The sequence below is a fragment of the Xenopus tropicalis genome, chromosome 9, assembly GCF_000004195.4.
Source record: "Xenopus tropicalis strain Nigerian chromosome 9, UCB_Xtro_10.0, whole genome shotgun sequence".
In the NCBI taxonomy this organism is placed as follows: domain Eukaryota; kingdom Metazoa; phylum Chordata; class Amphibia; order Anura; family Pipidae; genus Xenopus; species Xenopus tropicalis.
In genome coordinates, this window is record NC_030685.2 from 8,197,959 (window position 1) to 8,217,661 (window position 19,703).

At 46.4% G+C, this 19,703-nt stretch overlaps 1 protein-coding gene across 2 annotated transcripts in view; it reads right to left on the reverse strand.

Moving 5' to 3' along the window:
• Positions 1 to 17,992, reverse strand: part of LOC101734287 — a 31,128-nt gene extending 13,136 nt beyond the window's left edge. Inside the window, exons 1-7 of one of the 2 annotated variants that reach the window (XM_031893439.1) lie at positions 17,770 to 17,992; positions 13,603 to 13,872; positions 12,662 to 12,877; positions 10,943 to 10,968; positions 10,529 to 10,576; positions 8,818 to 8,853; positions 7,020 to 7,628 (exon numbers count right to left, since the gene is read on the reverse strand). In XM_031893439.1, coding sequence (XP_031749299.1) covers positions 7,020 to 7,628; positions 8,818 to 8,853; positions 10,529 to 10,576; positions 10,943 to 10,968; positions 12,662 to 12,877; positions 13,603 to 13,867 — 1,200 coding nt within the window. In that variant the 5' untranslated portion in view covers positions 13,868 to 13,872; positions 17,770 to 17,992. Of the gene's footprint in view, positions 1 to 5,969; positions 7,629 to 8,817; positions 8,854 to 10,528; positions 10,577 to 10,942; positions 10,969 to 12,661; positions 12,878 to 13,602; positions 13,873 to 17,769 lie in introns of those variants that run through there. The other variant, XM_004918172.2, reaches the window with a different exon arrangement.
• Between the last annotated feature and the right edge of the window lie 1,711 nt (positions 17,993 to 19,703).

Consider the following 19,703-nt stretch of genomic DNA (forward strand, 5'->3'; position numbering starts at 1 on the left):
TGTGCCTTGGCTTGTTTGTGTGCACTGTGACTCCTGTCGGAGTTATATATATATATAAATGCTCGTATCTATATACTCCAATGATCCTCCACTAGGGATATATGATTCTCACCCACAGTGAGTAAGTCGCTCTTGGATTTAAATAAATACTTACTCAAATCGAGCCTGGCCCCGAAGTTCCCCCTGGGCCTGACCTGAACCATTCAGATTCACAAAGGATATTAACCAGACAGCTTTATTAGAGGTATACATTAATACTGAGTATTACAATACAGAGTATTAAATAATAGCTCATACGTCCTGAAAGCTCGTGAGGACGTGAGGGAACAAAGTCAAATACAAAAATGTTGCCATTTAACCATTTCTTCCTACATGGGGCTGATCCCATGGCAGCCAATCATTAGCCTTGTTTTAGCATAACTGTGTCTCTCTGTCCTTCTTTAGGAAAGGATTAAGTGTCTCACTGTCGCAGCACAATAGCCCAAAAAGGTATCTCTCTGGTAAAAGAAATCTTCTACATGAGCGCAGTGTCCTAAATGGTATTTATGCAGTTGGTGTTTCTGAGACTATTTGTGACATTCTTAACCTTGCACTAGGGATACTCAGCCCCGCACTAGGGATACTCAGCCCCGCACTAGGGATACTCTGCCCCGCACTAGGGATACTCAGCCCCGCACTAGGGATACTCAGCCCCGCACTAGGGATACTCAGCCTCGCACTAGGGATACTCAGCCCCGCACTAGGGATACTCACTAGGGATACTCAGCCCCGCACTAGGGATACTCAGCCCGCACTAGGGATACTCAGCCCCGCACTAGGGATACTCAGCCCCGCACTAGGATACTCAGCCCCGCACTAGGGATACTCACTAGCCCGCACTAGGGATACTCAGCCCCGCACTAGGATACTCAGCCCCGCACTAGGGATACTCCGCCCCGCACTAGGGATACTCAGCCCCGCACTAGGGATACTCAGCCCCGCACTAGGATACTCAGCCTCGCACTAGGGATACTCAGCCCCGCACTAGGGATACTCACTAGGGATACTCAGCCCGCACTAGGGATACTCAGCCCCGCACTAGGGATACTCAGCCCCGCACTAGGGATACTCAGCCCCGCACTAGGGATACTCGGCCCGCACTAGGGATACTCGCCCGCACTAGGGATACTCAGCCCCGCACTAGGGATACTCAGCCCCGCACTAGGGATACTCAGCCCCGCACTAGGGATACTCAGCCCCGCACTAGATACTCAGCCCCGCACTAGGGATACTCAGCTCCGCACTAGGGATACTCAGGCCCGCCACTAGGGATACTCAGCCCCGCACTAGGATACTCAGCCCCGCACTAGGATACTCAGCCCCGCATAGGATACTCAGCCCCGCACTAGGGATACTCAGCCCCGCCACTAGGATACTCAGCCCCGCACTAGGATACTCAGCCCCGCACTAGGGATACTCAGCCCCGCACTAGGGATACTCAGCCCCGCACTAGGATACTCAGCCCCGCACTAGGGATACTCAGCCTCGCACTAGGGATACTCAGCCCCGCACTAGGGATTACTCAGCCCCGCACTAGGGATACTCAGCCCCGCACTAGGGATACTCAGCCCCGCACTAGGGATACTCAGCCCCGCACTAGGATACTCAGCCCCGCCACTAGGGATACTCAGCCCCCGCACTAGGGATACTCAGCCCCGCACTAGGGATACTCAGCCCCGCACTAGGGATACTCAGCCCCGCACTAGGGATACTCAGCCCCGCACTAGGATACTCAGCCCCGCCACTAGGGGATACTCAGCCCCGCACTAGGGATACTCAGCCCCGCACTAGGGATACTCAGCCCCGCACTAGGGATACTCAGCCCCGCACTAGGGATACTCAGCCCCGCACTAGGATACTCAGCCCCGCACTAGGGATACTCAGCCCGCACTAGGGATACTCAGCCCCGCACTAGGGATACTCAGCCCCGCACTAGGGATACTCAGCCCCGCACTAGGGATACTCAGCCCCGCCACTAGGGATACTCAGCCCCGCACTAGGGATACTCAGCCCCGCACTAGGGATACTCAGCCCCGCACTAGGGATACTCAGCCCCGCACTAGGGATACTCAGCCCCGCACTAGGGATACTCAGCCCCGCACTAGGGATACTCAGCCCCGCACTAGGGATACTCAGCCCCGCACTAGGGATACTCAGCCCCGCACTAGGGATACTCAGCCCCGCACTAGGGATACTCAGCCCCGCACTAGGGATACTCAGCCCCGCACTAGGGATACTCAGCCCCGCACTAGGGATACTCAGCCCCGCACTAGGGATACTCAGCCCCGCACTAGGGATACTCAGCCCCGCACTAGGGATACTCAGCCCCGCACTAGGGATACTCAGCCCCGCACTAGGGATACTCAGCCCCGCACTAGGGATACTCAGCCCCGCACTAGGGGATACTCAGCCCCGCACTAGGGATACTCAGCCTCGCACTAGGGATACTCAGCCCCGCACTAGGGATACTCAGCCCCGCACTAGGGATACTCAGCCCCGCACTAGGGATACTCAGCCCCGCACTAGGATACTCAGCCCCGCACTAGGGATACTCGGCCCCGCACTAGGGATTACTCGGCCCCGCACTAGGGATAACTCGGCCCCGCACTAGGGATACCGCCCCACTAGGACTCGCCCCGCACTAGGGATACTCGGCCCCGCACTAGGGATACTCGGCCCCGCACAGGATACTCGGCCCCGCACTAGGGATACTCGGCCCCGCACTAGGGATACTCGGCCCCGCCACTAGGGATACTCGGCCCCGCACTAGGGATACTCGGCCCCGCACTAGGGATACTCAGCCCCGCACTAGGGATACTCTGCCCCGCACTAGGGATACTCAGCCCCGGGTACTCGCCCGCACTAGGGATACTCTGCCCCGCAACTAGGGATAGCTCAGCCCCGCACTAGGGATACTCAGCCCCGCACTAGGATACTCAGCCCCGCACTAGGGATACTCAGCCCCGCACTAGGGATACTCAGCCCCGCACTAGGGATACTCAGCCCCGCACTAGGGATACTCAGCCCCGCACTAGGATACTCAGCCCGCACTAGGGATACTCAGCCCCGCACTAGGGATACTCAGCCCCGCACTAGGGATACTCAGCCCCGCACTAGGGATACTCAGCCTCGCCACTAGGGATACTCAGCCTCGCACTAGGGATACTCAGCCCCGCACTAGGGATACTCAGCCCCGCACTAGGGATACTCAGCCCCGCACTAGGGATACTCAGCCCCGCACTAGGGATACTCAGCCCCGCACTAGGGATACTCAGCCCCGCACTAGGGATACTCAGCCTCGCACTAGGGATACTCAGCCTCGCACTAGGGATACTCAGCCTCGCACTAGGGATACTCAGCCTCGCACTAGGGATACTCAGCCTCGCACTAGGGATACTTGTGACAGGAGACAACAGACGGATTCCTTGTTCTGTGTAAATATTCTAAGGCCCAAGTACAGTAAATAGAATGACCTCTGGTCTTTATGTCTAAAATCAACCTACAATTGCTGTTGTTCTGTGCCTGTGTCCTGTTCTATATCTTTGTCCTTTGATAATAACTAAAATATATGTGTTTATAGCATAAATCTAAAACACCAATATCTACAACTCCTATGATCCCAGGGGGCGGCCCTTAGTAGTTAAAATGGCAGTTTCCTATTTAGGATTACCCAATGGCACCTACTGCTAAAATAGTATACAGTGGAGGAAATAATTATTTGACCCCTCACTGATTTTGTAAGTTTGTCCAATGACAAAGAAATGAAAAGTCTCAGAACAGTATCATTTCAATGGTAGGTTTATTTTAACAGTGGCAGATAGCACATCAAAAGGAAAATCGAAAAAATAACTTTAAATAAAAGATAGCAACTGATTTGCATTTCATTGAGTGAAATAAGTTTTTGAACCCTCTAACAAAAAAAAGACTTAATACTTAGTGGAAAAACCCTTGTTTGCAAGCACAGAGGTCAAACGTTTCTTGTAATTGATGAGCAAGTTTGCGCCCATTTTAGGAGGAATGTTGGTCCCACTCCTCTTTGCAGATCATCTCTAAATCCCTAAGGTTTCTGTCTCTGTGCAACTCTGAGCTTGAGCTCCCTCCATAGGTTTTCTATTGGATTAAGGTCCGGAGACTGACTAGGCCACTCCATGACCTTAATGTGCTTCTTCTTGAGCCACTCCTTTGTTGCCTTTGCTGTATGTTTTGGGTCATTGTCGTGCAGGAACACCCATCCACGAGCCATTTTCAGTTTCCTGGCAGAGGGAAGGAGGTTGTCGTTCAGGATTTCACGATACATGGCTCCGTCCATTTTCCCGTTAATGCGAATAAGTTGTCCTGTGCCCTTAGCAGAAAAACACCCCCAAAGCAAAATGTTTCCACCCCCATGCTTGACGGTGGGGACGGTGTTTTGGGGGTCATAGGCAGCATTTTTCTTCCTCCAAACACAGCGAGTTGAGTTAATGCCAAAGAGCTCTATTTTGGTCTCATCAGACCACAGCACCTTCTCCCAGTCACTCACAGAATCATTCAGGTGTTCATTGGCAAACTTCAGACGGGCCTGCACATGTGCCTTCTTGAGCAGGGGGACCTTGCGAGCCCTGCAGGATTTGAATCCATTGCGGTGTAATGTGTTTCCAATGGTTTTCTTGGTGACTGTGGTCCCTGCTAATTTGAGGTCATTAACTAACTCCTCCCGTGTAGTTCTAGGATGCTTTTTCACCTTTCTCAGAATCATTGACACCCCACGAGGTGAGATCTTGCGTGGAGCCCCAGAGCGAGGTCGATTGATGGTCATTTTGTGCTCCTTCCATTTTCGAACAATCGCACCAACAGTTGTCACCTTCTCTCCCAGCTTCTTGCTAATGGTTTTGTAGCCCATTCCAGCCTTGTGCAGGTCTACAATTATGTCTCTGACATCCTTGGACAGCTCTTTGGTCTTTCCCATGTTGGAGAGTTTGGAGTCTGCTTGATTGATTGATTCTGTGGACAGGTGTCTTTTATACAGGTGACTAGTTAAGACAGGTGTCCTTAATGAGGTTGACTAATTGAGTAGAAGTGCCTAACCACTCTGTGGGAGCCAGAACTCTTAATGGTTGGTAGGGGTTCAAAAACTTATTTCACTCAATGAAATGCAAATCAGTTGCTATCTTTTATTTAAAGTTATTTTTTCAATTTTCCTTTTGATGTGCTATCTGCCACTGTTAAACCTACCATTGAAATGATACTGTTCTGAGACTTTTCATTTCTTTGTCATTGGACAAACTTACAAAATCAGTGAGGGGTCAAATAATTATTTCCTCCACTGTATATAGTTCTTATAGCCGCCAAGCAGGCAGCCCCCAGCTGCAATGACAATATACAGTAGGTTCCAGGTGCCTGACTGCCAGTATTTCTGTTATACAAGGTTCTCACATTGCCCCAAAGAAATCCTTGTAAGGAGAAGAAGTGGAATGTGGCGCCCTCATTTGGAATTATCTCATTTGTTTGGGCAAAGCATGGTGGGTACTGGCACCTCTATGGAGAAGGATCTGCTGATGGAACCATTACATTGGGGGCGGGGGAACCCTGGAGCTTTTACATTTTCAGAACTAAGCACTAAAAGTGAAAGCAAAATGGAGAAGGAATTATCATTGGAGAATCCTTGGTGTCACTTCTTCTGGTCTCACCTGATGGCCAACCCCACACACGTCAGGTAAAGTTGTTCTTGATCAGGGCCAACTAACCAGGCTCTCCGACTAACCAGTTCTACATTTGTCTCTAAGGGCCATAAATCTCTGCCCTCAGCTTGTTACATGTTCTTCCAGTTCTTCAGTTGATGGAGCCCTACAGATCCTTAGAACCAAGAAAGCTGCTCTCCCCTAACTGCCCACTTCCCACCCGATGGCAGCACAATGACCCCCCAATAAATCACATGACTGCAAAACCTATAATTACAGTGTAAACATATTTCCAGTGTTTAATTAACTTTTCTATAGTGAACGGAAGGTGAACATCATGGAAATGTGACGGCGGAAAGAGAAGGTTATTTTTTAGCAACGTTACAATTGGCTAGAGAATGAGAGGTGGCAGAGTAAAGCTGGCAGAGACATGGCAGAAGTTTATTGATGATGAGGATGGAAAAGGATCAACGCAATAACAGCACCAAAGTTTTCTATAGGTCTGGTAACGATCCAACCAATCCAAGTCCATTTCTGGTATATATTACCCATTTGCATCTGACCATGTGACCATTCAACCCAGAGCCTGATTTGCTACATGAAGGTCAACAAGATGTGATCCCACCAGAGCATAAAGAGGGGAGGAACCCTCTGGTATAAAATTGGCAAGAGTAAAATACATCTTTAGAACCCACCCCGACAGCAGATAGGTGAGCTTGTGCCCTTTCCTCAATGCCAACTTACTGCCCACCATTCACTTAAAACCCAACCTGTCACCCACAGAAACCCAACCCACTCAACCATCCATTGCTTTACATATTTTAACATGATTGTTATATTACCTTCCAAGAGAAAACATTTCACTGCCCCATAATCCCTTAACTATTTACATTGGGAGGAGGAGCCTTGTGTATCGTTGGTGTTGTGCCAATACTTTCACCCATCTCATCCTCACCTTCCTACCAACTGAAACCCATTGTTTCATCCCATTCCCTCGAGAGATCCAACAAGCTGGAGCAGATGTCTGTAAGCTGGCTATGTGGTATGTAATGTTTTGTTATTAAAGAACTGGTCCTTGATGCAGAATTGGCCAGGGAGTTGGCCAATGTGGTGCTACTGTAAATATGAAGCAGGAGGAACGTCAATATCCATTTTTTTTAGAATGATCTTCATAATGAGAATGATTAGGTTGGAAGTCAATGGAGTCTTACTGCAGTCCCAAGCTCTTGAAGGCAATTAGGCATAATGAGTGGTACAAGAAGACTCCTGTATCTAGGGATTAAGGAGTGAAGATATCAGATCCTGAATTTGCTTCAGTTTCTCCTTGACTGTGTCTGGAAGTGGGATTGGGGTGATGCGTTCTGGGCTGGAAGGTGTAGTTCCTGGACTAGTTGTAGGTTTAACTGAAGTAGGGGTAACAGTTTCTACAACTGTGGTGGGCAGCACTGGAATGGTGGTAACATTGACCGGAATTGTGGTGGAAAGTTCTGGAGTCAAGGTAATGTTTTCTGGAACGGTGGTGGCATTTACTGTATAAAGTGTAAAGTTTTCTGGAACGGTGGTGGCATTTTCAGCGTACAGAGTAAAATTTTCTGGAACGGTGGTGGCATTCTCTGTATAGAGGGTAAAGTTTTCTGGAACGGTGGTGGCATTCTCTGTATACAGGGTAAAGTTTTCTGGAACAGTGGTGGCATTCTCTGTATACAGGGTGAAGTTTTCCGGAACGGTGGTGGCATTTTCCAGGCTCAAGGTAAGGTTCTCTAGAAATGGAAGTGTGGTCAGGCTGATTGAGCTGAAGACGGTGGTCCACTCATCAGTAGAAGCGTTAAGTGGAGAACTTATTGGCTCCGCCTTGTGTCTGTACTGTGCAGCCACGCAAATCACAAGGATCAAAAGGATGAGGGCAAAGAAAACTATCCATATGGCGTATCTCTGAAAGAGAAAGAGGGTTCCCTACTGAGTGAGGAACAGCATAAACACCCAACATATTCCACATGCTGTAAGTTCATTTCAAATAGAAAGTAAAGGGGACCTGTCACCCTAAAAATAATTTCAAATCCTATTCTATCATGCTAGTTGAGCAAATTAAACTTTACTCGCACTATATAAATTATTTACATTTTACTTCCTTCAGTCTTGGAATTCACATTCACAGCATACAGGCCGGCGCCATTTTGTGGACACTGTTACTAAAAGATGTTTTGTATTTTTTGTATTACCCCCAAAATGTTGTGCACGTGTCTAATGCCCACGCCCATGTACAGGGTACACGATTGAAGACCTTGAAGTGGGGGGGGGGGGAATGTAACGAGTGCAGTGACATCTAGGAAGTGCTAAATGGAAAGTGAAAGTAATTGAGCCAGGGATAGGCAATATTTGATCGACAATTTAGATTTTTAAATTCATTTATAACAGGTATGCATGTTTTATTTAAGGTGATAGGTGATAGGTTGATTAAGGTCTAGGTGATAGGTTCCCTTTAATGCAGCAAACTGAGCAAAATACGGCTTAGGGTGCAAATGTGTGAAATTCAGAACAGACAGATAAGCAGTGAAATTGAAGTCTGGCATTGAATCTATTACATTTTCATTTGCCCTGACAATTCCATAAGGCTTGCAATAAAAAAAGACCATCTGGAAAGCTGCTAACAATGGCTCTATCTGTCAAATAATAAAAAAAAAAGTAGGGATGCACCGAACCCACTTTTTTGGGTTTGGCCGAACCCCCAAACCCACCCTGACGGATTCTGCCGAATCCCAAATGGTTCTGGATCTGGGAATGGTTAAAATTTTGGGGGAAATTTTTTCCCCCTAAGATTTAACCCTTTCCAAATGCTAATTAGGATTCGGATTCGATTCGGCTGAAACCGAATCCATCAAAAAAAGCCCGGATTCGGGATTCGGTGCATCCCTAAAAAAAAGTCATGTAAAGGTTAACTTCCCAGCTTAGAACGCTGCTTTCCGTCAATGTACCAGCGCTTGGTATCTACCCCCCCCCCTCCATCTCTTCTCCTGCTCCCTGAATCACTGGCTGTTTGTTTATCTTTGCACTTGGACACGGTGTTTATATAAGTCAGGGTTCCTGCAAACTGAAGCCGTATAGGCAGCCATTAGTCACTTACCTTCCAGCAGCTAGCCTTTCCTGGGCCAGGATTATCCTTATCGAACAAAAAAGAGAGAAATTGCATTGAATAAAAAAGTAGCATTTGTTAAACAACATGTACAGTAGGAATAGCCTGTGTATAGATGGTTCTCATACAGACTATTTGGGTTGTTGGAGTCAGGAAGGAATTTTTTCCCCTCTGGGGCAAATTAGAGAGGCTTCAGATGGGGTTTTTGCCTTCCTCAGGATCAACTAGCAGTTAGGCAGGTTATATATAGGCATTATGGTTGAACATGATGGATGTACATCTTTTTTCAACCTAACTTACATGTTACTATGTTAGTAACTGTTTAACTCCAAACCCTATTGCCTCAGGGGTACAGGGTGTAAAGTGCACGGGAATCTTTTTTACATCTAACAACCTTTTTGCATCTGTATTTTCTGAATGCACTCGCCTAACAATGGTTGAAGAATTTTTTTCGGGTGACTTTTATTGTATGTTGTAGGAAAAACATGTCGACATCCACTATACATTTACTGAGGAAGACTAAGGGGGGCATTTACGTTCATGGTTGCCATTTATTATGGGTCAAAACTGAGACAAACCCGAAAGTAAAAGTATCTAAAAGCCATCGAGATTATGAAGAAGTCAATAAAAGTTGCCCTAACAATCTTAATTTATTTCTTTTGGTGGTTTTTTTGTTTGTAAGCGCACAAAAATTCATTAATAAAAAAGTTGATCCATCTTGGAGTGAGGAAGGAATTGGGCAAATTAGAGAGGCTTCAGATGGGGTTTTGCCTTCCTCTGGATCAACTAGCAGTTAGGCAGGTTATATATAGGCATTATGGTTGAACGTGATGGACGTACGTCTTTTTTCAACCTAAATTACTATGTTACTATGTTACTATATGTTACATGTTGGAGGGGCCAGTTGAGTAGTAGATATTAAGGCTGGTAGATCTAATGCTGCTTGGTATATGAATAGAGAAGGTGCCAGACAGACAATTGTTGACTGGAAGAAAATTCCAGAGATAAAGAGCAGCAAGAGATAAAGGTTGAAGAGAGGGGGAGGCTGGAGGTATGTGAGAGGCACAAGATAGAGGAGAGTTGATGAAGGATGAGAGGCACAAGGAGGGAGAGCTGAGATTAAATACAAGGTGGGAGCTACTCATAAGGCCCATGGCACACAGAGGGTATTTGAGCGCAGCCGTTATATAAGAATGTAACATTAATACAAATGGGAAAGCTGTAGGAGCTGTAGGTGCTGATGGAGAACAGATACCAACTGTATTTTCCAGTGTTTCTGAGAACATGGGGGCAGAAAGAGAGGGAGGAATTAAGAGTCAGCCCAAAGCAGGATGGTTTATATTAGTTGGAAGGGTTGGGTCTCTTATGTCTCCCTGTTGTACAAGTAGAACATCAGCATTTTCCTTAGCCCCAAAAATCTGGGGCCCACTTAAGTGTTGCTGAAATAAAACTCAGGCTTGGCTCTGAAAGGTTGCAAGGGGGGTTGTAGATGATTTCCCTTACAGTTCATTGTAGGTAATGTGTATAAGGGAGGGGTTCCAATGAGTAGCCCTAGGGCCCCTTGAGGCTTAGCTTGGATGGACGATGCAGGTCAGCCTAGTTGAAGATGGTTCAGTGATTTGGGGATCTATGGTGATGCCTATGGTTATGAATATTCTTGGGTTAGGATTGGTGGGCTGCATTAAAGAGACTTGTGACTTACGATTGTCATTTCAAAGTCACTCCCTTTGTGGGGAGACTCCTTTTGTACCTAAAAAATAAGAATACAAAGGTTAGAATAAGGTAGATACCAGCTTTATAATCAACAGATAATTGGAGACTGATCTTCTGTGTTTTGACTCAAAGTCAAGGATAAGTCCATCACCTCTGCTATCACTGATCATTGTCAGTTGAGCCCCTGGAGAGGCCCAGAAACCATCTATCAGTGACTGGACTACAAGCGCCCATTGTCCATTGCAACAGAGCAGGAAATTCCAAAAAATATGTTTTAATTGACCTTTCTGTTAGAGTAACACTGGCACAACTGGCCCCATCAATTACCCCTTGTAAATATGTTATCATTACATTAGTTTGTGTGGATCTCTTTATAAACAAATACAACGTAACATGTACTTACTGGCACAACCTTCTTAGTGGGACCTGCTGTAAAAAACAGAACATATATTTAACACACATACATATTATATATACATAATATACATATTATTAAGAGTCACAATGAGATCAAACCACATACAGCCAGTGATTCAGCTACAGCAAAAGGGCTGTAGGACAATAGATACCAAGTAGAGATATGTGCATGGAGAGGCCTGTAGGACACTAGATATCAAGTAGAGATACAGTATGTGCGTGGAGAGTGCAGAGGGAAAGAGATGCCAAGTAGATACAGTATGTGAGCAAGGAGAGGCCTGTAGGACAATAGATACCAAACAGAAATATCTGCATGGAGAGTGCAGAGGGCAAGACATGCCAAGTAGATATGTGAACATGGAGAGGCCTGTAGGACAATAGATATCAAATAGAAATATCTGCATGGGAGTGCAGAGGGCAAGAGATCCAAGAAGATATGTGAGCATGGAGAAACCTGTAGGACAATAGACACCAAGTAGATATGTGAGCATGGAGTGGCCTGTAGGACAATAGATACCAAGTAGATATGTGAGCATGGAGAGGCCTGTAGGACAATAGATACCAAGTAGAGATATGTGCATGGAGAGGCCTGTAGGACAATAGATACAAAATAGAGATGTGTGCATGGAGAGGACTGGAAGACAATAGATACTAAGTAGAGATATGTGTATGGAGAGGCCTGTAGGACAATAGATACTAAGTAGAGATATATGCATGGAAAGGCCTGTAGGACAATAGATACCAAGTAGAGATATGTGCATGGAGAGGCCTGTAGGACAATAGATACCAAGTAGAGATATGTGCATGGAGAGGCCTGTAGGACAGTAGATATCAAGTAGAGATACAGTATGTGCATGGAAAGTGCAGAGGGCAAGAGATGCCAAGTAGATATGTGAGCAAGGAGAGGCCTGTAGGACAATAGATACCAAATAGAGATTTGTGCATGGAGAGGCCTGTAGGACAATAGATACCAAATAGAGATTTGTGCATGGAGAGGCCTGTAGGACAGTAGATACCAAGTTGAAATATGTGCATGGTGAGTGCAGAGGGCAAGAGATGCCAAGTAGATATGTGAGCATGGAGAGGGCAAGCTGCTCTGATGCAGGTAACTGCACGGAATTTTTGAGAAGACCTTCCACCTTAATGTAGCTGGTAGTGTAAGTATTACATACAGTGAGCACAGAGTTGCATGGGGGGAAATCAATCATCATGAGTCCTTACTAGTGACATCCTACTGCCTCATTGTTCAAACCCAATCTATCATTCAGCAACCTTTCTTGAATCAACAGCAGCATTCCCCTAAGGACAGCAACAAGCACCATGTCTGTGCCCATGAAGTGAGGGGAAGGAATGCAGATTGGGGTAAGCTCTCTATGTCTGACTGTGCCTAGGAAGTACCCCTGTAAGATATTTTCAAGACCTAGAGATAAGTGTAATGTTCACCTAAGAACAAAGAGAGTAAAATAGGGCGGTTGAGGTTTATATGGTTGACATGCAGTCTTCCAGTTATCTCTCTATGGCCAATGCTCTTGAAGAAGGGAGCAATGATGCACAGCTTTGTAACTATAAAGGAAAGGCTCTCACACAGGCAAGGAATGGTGGCCCAATGCACTAGGCCAGGCATCAATAGCCATGAAATACCAAGATACCTCTAAATGCCAATGTCACCTTGTAGCTCCATGGACATAGTTAGCTCTTTGCTTACCTCTTGCCTCAATTATGTTTTTCATCCGCTTTAGTTTCTTGGATGCAGCTGACCCAGAATCTGGATTATGCCCAATATTAACCTTGTCCTGATTGGTGAAGAGGAAGAGTTCCTGGGCCAGTGTCTCAATGCTCGGCTGTTTCTCTAGGAGCCTCCTCTTCTCCTCCAAACTACTGTCCGCGAGGTCATCAATCACCACCATGACTTTCTCTCTTCCTGTATGGCCACACACCATCTTTATATTCTTACTGTTATTATCGCTTATTATATTTCAGCTCACAACAATAATAATATTTTGCCATTTTGCAGTATACTTACCCAATAAGGGGGCCCCAGCCTGACGGCCAGTTAGGGGGAGATTTGGGGTGAGTGCTTATTTGTGCCCTGGGTACCCCTGGAACTATAGCAGGGTGACTGTTACCCCAATGTTTCTATATATCTGTAACCTTGTTATGGGCTAAGGGGGCCCAGCCTGAAGGCCAGTTAGGGGGGGGATTTGGGGTGAGTGCTTATTTGTGCCCTGGGTACCCCTGGAACTAAAGCGGGGTGACTGTTACCCCAATGTTTCTATATATCTGTAACCTTGTTATGGGCTAAGGGGGCCCAGCCTGAAGGCCAGTTAGGGGGGGATTTGGGGTGAGTGCTTATTTGTGCCCTGGGTACCCCTGGAACTATAGCAGGGTGACTGTTACCCCAATGTTTCTATATATCTGTAACCTTGTTATGGGCTAAGGGGGCCCAGCCTGAAGGCCAGTTAGGGGGGGATTTGGGGTGAGTGCTTATTTGTGCCCTGGGTACCCCTGGAACTATAGCAGGGTGACTGTTACCCCAATGTTTCTATATATCTGTAACCTTGTTATGGGCTAAGGGGGCCCAGCCTGAAGGCCAGTTAGGGGGGGATTTGTTGTTAACATAACATTGAACCAACTAATGGCTCTTACCAAAGTGCTTAGACAATTCTTTCAGTTCCTGGTCATATAATGAGTCTGGTACATCCGTCACATTAATTCTTCCTCTGCTCTTGGAGTGGTACAGGATGGCAAAGGTGCACTTGGAGACCATCTGTATAAGGTTCCTGGAGTTGGCATTGGTAAGATAAATGGGTCGGACATCTAGTCCAGGAATGGACAGGAGAAAATGGATCAGCCAGTCGTAGGACTCGGGATTTTCCCGTGATACAATTGCAATGCCTTTTTTCGATGCCATATTTTCTGGGGGGAACAAAAAAAAATTAGACATTGTGTGATCTAAAAATCTTAATCTTGTGAATCAATATGGACTAAAATACGGAAGTGATTGGCTGCAATCTGTCATATAATAAAAGTACAGGTATGGGATCTTCTATCTTCAATTATCTGGATGCAGGGGCTTTCTGTAGCTTTCTGCCTAAAAACATTAATAAAACCAAATACAATCATTCTGCAATTGAAATCAAGGTTTCCAGGATTATTTAGACCAAGCTCAAGCCAGCGGAGTGCAGGAACCCATAGGAACCAATGTAATAAGTTTCATGAAAGGCACATTCTGTAGCCGCCCTCAATGTTGAAGGCTGAGCTCTATGGAGAACCCTTCCCAGATACTCCACAGTCTTTCGATATCTCCATAAACTGGTTTTAAGCCAGAAGGACCTTGACCAACCATGGGACTTCAAAGTCCACAATCCACTGCTTTGAGTTCTCAGTTGAATTCAATGTATAAACCAGTTTGGGCATTATTGGGCTTTAGGCAAATGAAGACATGATAAATGAAGATGATAAATTCTCATTCCCCAGACCAGGGTATCACCAGAATGATGTCCCACACAAGAGGATACTTTTTAGAGACTTGGCTTTGCGTTACACATAAATATAAAACTTCTTACCCCCAGCAAGTACCCCATCCTGATCCTAAATATTTGGCACCTCCCTCCTTGTTTGCGCCTTCTTGGTAAAAGTGGTCCCTGGTCTTTGACTTGAACTTTGGCACAAGTTTGGTAAGAGTTATGGTGAAGGAACTTGCCCAGTGTATATTTTATAAGAAACTGTTAGACCTTTGAGGAGGTGTGGACCATCCTATAGCATGGTGGCAAATTCATGGGGCAAGACATTAATGAGGGTCATTTATAAACACTGGGCAAACGTGTTCATGGCAGTAACCTATGGCAACCAATCAAATTGTTGCATTCATTGTTCTACCTGCAGCTGGCTGAAAAAAAACAACCACTGATTGGTTGCTATGGATTACTGGCCATGGGTAAATTTGCCCATTTTTGGCCCCGTGTTTTTGGCTGCAGGTCATGGACCTAACCCTGACACCAAAAATGAATTTGGATTTATGGCTATAAAACTAAGGGTTTTGGATGGGGAGGTGACTCCAGGGACATAAAGGAGTAAATTTCATGTCTCTACCCATAATTCCTTGAGGGTTAAAACTTCTCATTTCTGGTATTAGGGCAGCGCTATGTATGTAGCACGAGGCATGAGAATTCCTTCTGCCCTAAGGCGGCACTTACTGTACTGGGATCTAATCTCTGCCAAGCAATTCCCACCGCGGTGCTAAATGTGTCACTCCCCCGGCATCAGCTCCTAAATATATATCTTCCAGTCTCCCCAACTGGACACAAAGCCGGGGATTATAAGATATACAGAGTTCTTTGTATTTTAGGTTCCTTACTTAGCTCTATTATTCATAGGCTCAGGGGTGCAAACTCGTGGCCCTGGTGCCCCCAGCAAAATTTTGAAAGCAATTTGCTATTTTTTACCCACAATGCAGTGTTCTTTCCCCACAAATCCAGCATTATTGAGGCCGAGTTGAGGCCTGCGGCTGTGGTCTTTAAAGGGGATATAAACCCTGCTGCACAGGATGTCAGAGGGATGCTGGGAGTTGTAGTTCCACACAGCCGGAGGGCTGCTAGCTGTGCCTACACTAACCCCAGAATGCCTTGGCAGTGGCACAGTGCCCCTATTGTGTGCAGGATTCTGGGCGCGGGGCAGTTATATACCAAATAAGCACAGGCTTGTACATAAAGGCAGGAGGGGGGAGCTGCCAGTACGATGGGCCCAGAGCCAAGGTATTCGCACTCCCCGGCATTTCCAGAGGTGCCACAATGCCGAGTTCTGCCCACATTCCGACGGCCCTGCCCTGCTTTTGGGAACTTGTTGTGAGCGGAAAACTTTAACTCCGCGTGTGATGCCTAAATGCCATCTCCGAAGCCAGTCCTTTTAACAGTCGGCTTCTGCTACATTGTTTCAGGAGTCGGAACCCAAACAGACAGACCCTATGGAGAGAACCTGCATTTACGTCTTAGGGGGTTATGAAATAATAGGCACTAAGCGTATATTGGTTTAAAAGAAATCATCTGATTGGTTGCTATGGGTTACTGCTCCTGGGCAATCCTAGGGCTTTTTATTAAATATGGGGGGTAGGATGTTTTCTAACACTGGGGGAGTTTCCACTTACATCGGAGCTGTGGGGCACTTTAATGGGTTGGGTGGAAAGTGACCCAACTGCACTCCTGGGGTCAGGGTTGCCATCAGGGGGGGCACAGGGGGGTCAGTTGTCCCGGGCCCGGGCAATCTTCACTTTTAATCTATTACGGGCCCTGTCATCCTTACTCAAATCCGATTAGTCGCCCCCCAGAGCTGCCAAATAAGAAGCCAAAGAAGACAGTCTTTGGGGGGCATTGTGTATGGGGGCCCTGTGTATGGGGGGCAATTGAGGGCACTGTGTATGGGGGTACTGTCTTTGGGGGAAATTAGGGGTACTGTGTATGGGGGACACTGTGTATGGAGAGCACTGTGTATGGGGGGGCCCTGGCCAGCATAGCGTTAGGGGGGCACTGTGTATGGGGGGGCCCTGGCCAGCATAGCGTTAGGGGGGCACTGTGTATGGGGGGGCCCTGGCCAGCATAGCGTTAGGGGGGCACTGTGTATGGGGGGGCCCTGGCCATCATAGCATTAGGGGGGCACTGTGTATGGGGGCACTGGCTTTGGGGGGACCCTGGCCAGCATAGCATTAGGGGGGCCCTGATACTTTTTATGTCTGTGTGTCCTTTGTACTGATGGGAGGGGTCATTAGGGGAGGGGCACTGTGGGAGGGGGGGCCCAGAAAATTTTGTTGTGATTTCTGATGGCGGCCCTGCCTGGGGCACACAGGGCTGCCATGTCAGGGCCCCCCCCCCCACACAAGTTGTCATTTTTTTAAGCGTTACTTATATAGAAATATGGCCCTCTCTCCTTAAATCAGACACAAATGAAATCCACATCCAGCCCGACAAGCTATATATTTTCTATATTCTCACATGCTGCAGACTGCACTGGCGTCTGTGCCCCCCTGAACCCCCCATTTCCATGTGAAACTGACAATTGCTCAGTCAGTAAATGGGATTTTGGCTGAACCTGGGAGCACTGAGCTTTTCCATTCCCCCCCCCCCCCCCCAATGTGTTGTTAGTTACAGAAACACATCTGAGCCAAACTTTCCATGGGCATTCGGCTGCCGAGCCCCTGAGTCACAGCAGCCCCCCCAAGGGGTAACAGGCACCCCGCCCACCCTGCAACACATGCCTGAGGGGGTGTGGTTAGTACAAGCCTGTATTTCATGGTGCAGCCAGACTACAAATCCCAGCATGCATTAGCACTTGTCTAATTAGCAAAGCATTCTGGGATGTGTAGTTCTGCAACATCTGGACACTCAGGCTAAAGAAACAACTGGCATAGTGTTTCACTGCCCCTTGTACCAAGTATAACCATAGCAGGGAAGCAAACCCAACCTGCCACCTGTAGCCTACAACTCCCATCAGCCTTTGGAACATGCAACTTAAAAAAAAAATTATAATTATTACTTAAATAACATTATATGGGGAGTGGGGAGCTGGAAAGTGAGGAAGAAGGATGGTGGGAGTTGTAGTCTAACAACGCCTGCTTAGTACAGCTGATCCCCAGAGTAAGAACAGACACTGAGAATTCAGACAAGTGAAGAGACGTCTGTGCAGTTTGTCAATTTAAAAACTGCAACTCCCAGCATCTTGCAAGTTTAGAAATACTTATCCTGGCATCTCTCCCCCATTAAAATAAATCCCCCCACTGGCTGGATAAACAATCCCCCCCCCCCCCCCCCATCAGTACGGTACCTGGGACTCGCAGAAGATCCTGTGCCTGCAGGGAGATCCTGGTGCTGCCCAATGGGAGTGAAGCCCTTTGAAGCTATAAGGGGGGATTCTAACTTGAAATAACGGACCAGCCTGGTGTATATACCAGCCCAGTGTATATGCCGGCCCCTGTATATCCCAGCCCCAGTATATCCCAGCCCAGTGTGTATCCCAGCCCCAGTATATCCCAGCCCAGCGTGTATCCCAGCCCAGTGTGTATCCCAGCCCCAGTATATCCCAGCCCAGTGTGTATCCCAGCCCCAGTATATCCCAGCCCAGTGTGTATCCCAGCCCAGTGTGTATCCCAGCCCCAGTATATCCCAGCCCAGTGTGTATCCCAGCCCCAGTATATCCCAGCCCTGTATCCCTCCTCCCCACTAGGAAACCCTAATGACTCATGTTTGGAGCAGGGAGAGGCTGCATTTGGCATTCCGGCTGCTTTGGAACGACACTTTCCTATATCTCCAGGCAGAATATTCCATAGCGACACCTCGGTGCAAAAACAAACTAGTGGGGGGGGGGCAGCCAAGTGCATGTTATGGCCAATAAGAGCTGGGAATATGGGGGTGTGAGTTTATTTTTGGGATTTGCAGCCCATAATTATGAGCATTTTTTAGACTGTAAGCTCTGCTGAGCAGGGCCCTATTTACTTCTTGTGGGTCGCATATTGGTACAGGTATAGGACCCATTATCCAGAATGCTCGGGACTAAGAGTATTCCGGATAAGGGGTCTTTCCGTAATTTGGATCTTCATACCTTAAGTCTACTGAAAAACCAATAAAACATTTATTAAATCCAATAGGATTGTTTTGCATCCAATAAGGGGTAATTATATCTTAGTTGGGATCAAGTACAGGTACTGTTTTATTATTACAGAGAAAAGGGAATCATTTAACCATGAAATAAACCCAATAGGGCTGTTCTGCCCCAATAAGGGGTAATTATATCTTAGTTGGGATCAAGTACAGGTACTGTTTTATTATTACAGAGAAAAGGGAATCATTTAACCATGAAATAAACCCAATAGGGCTGTTCTGCCCCAATAAGGGGTAATTATATCTTAGTTGGGATCAAGTACAGGTACTGTTTTATTATTACAGAGAAAAGGGAATCATTTAACCATTAAATAAACCCAATAGGGCTGTTCTGCCCCAATAAGGGGTAATTATATCTTAGTTGGGATCAAGTACAGGTACTGTTTTATTATTACAGAGAAAAGGGAATCATTTAACCATGAAATAAACCCAATAGGGCTGTTCTGCCCCAATAAGGGGTAATTATATCTTAGTTGGGATCAAGTACAGGTACTGTTTTATTATTACAGAGAAAAGGGAATCATTTAACCATTAAATAAACCCAATAGGGCTGTTCTGCCCCAATAAGGGGTAATTATATCTTAGTTGGGATCAAGTACAGGTACTGTTTTATTATTACAGAGAAAAGGGAATCATTTAACCATTAAATAAACCCAATAGGGCTGTTCTGCCCCAATAAGGGGTAATTATATCTTAGTTGGGATCAAGTACAGGTACTGTTTTATTTTTACAGAGAAAAAGGAAATCAATTTGAAAAATCCTATTGGTTGCCATAGGTTACTGCTCCTGGGCCTTTTATTACATATGGGGGGAATATATTAACCTGCTTTATAGTATCTGTCACTTTTGTCTTCTTTTTTAAGCTCTCCCCACCATTTTCTGATACCTTTAACTTCAATGGCATCCGCCCCCTCTCATTATGCATATGGAGCAGATGTCAGGCCCTTGTAAAATATGAGGATATTAGAAATCATATTGTCTAATATCCCTATATTTTGCAATAGGGGGCACTTTATTCACTATATATTATAAGGAACTCCTCGGGGGCTTATAATATCCCTATATATTACAATAGGGGGCACTTTATTCACTATATATTAT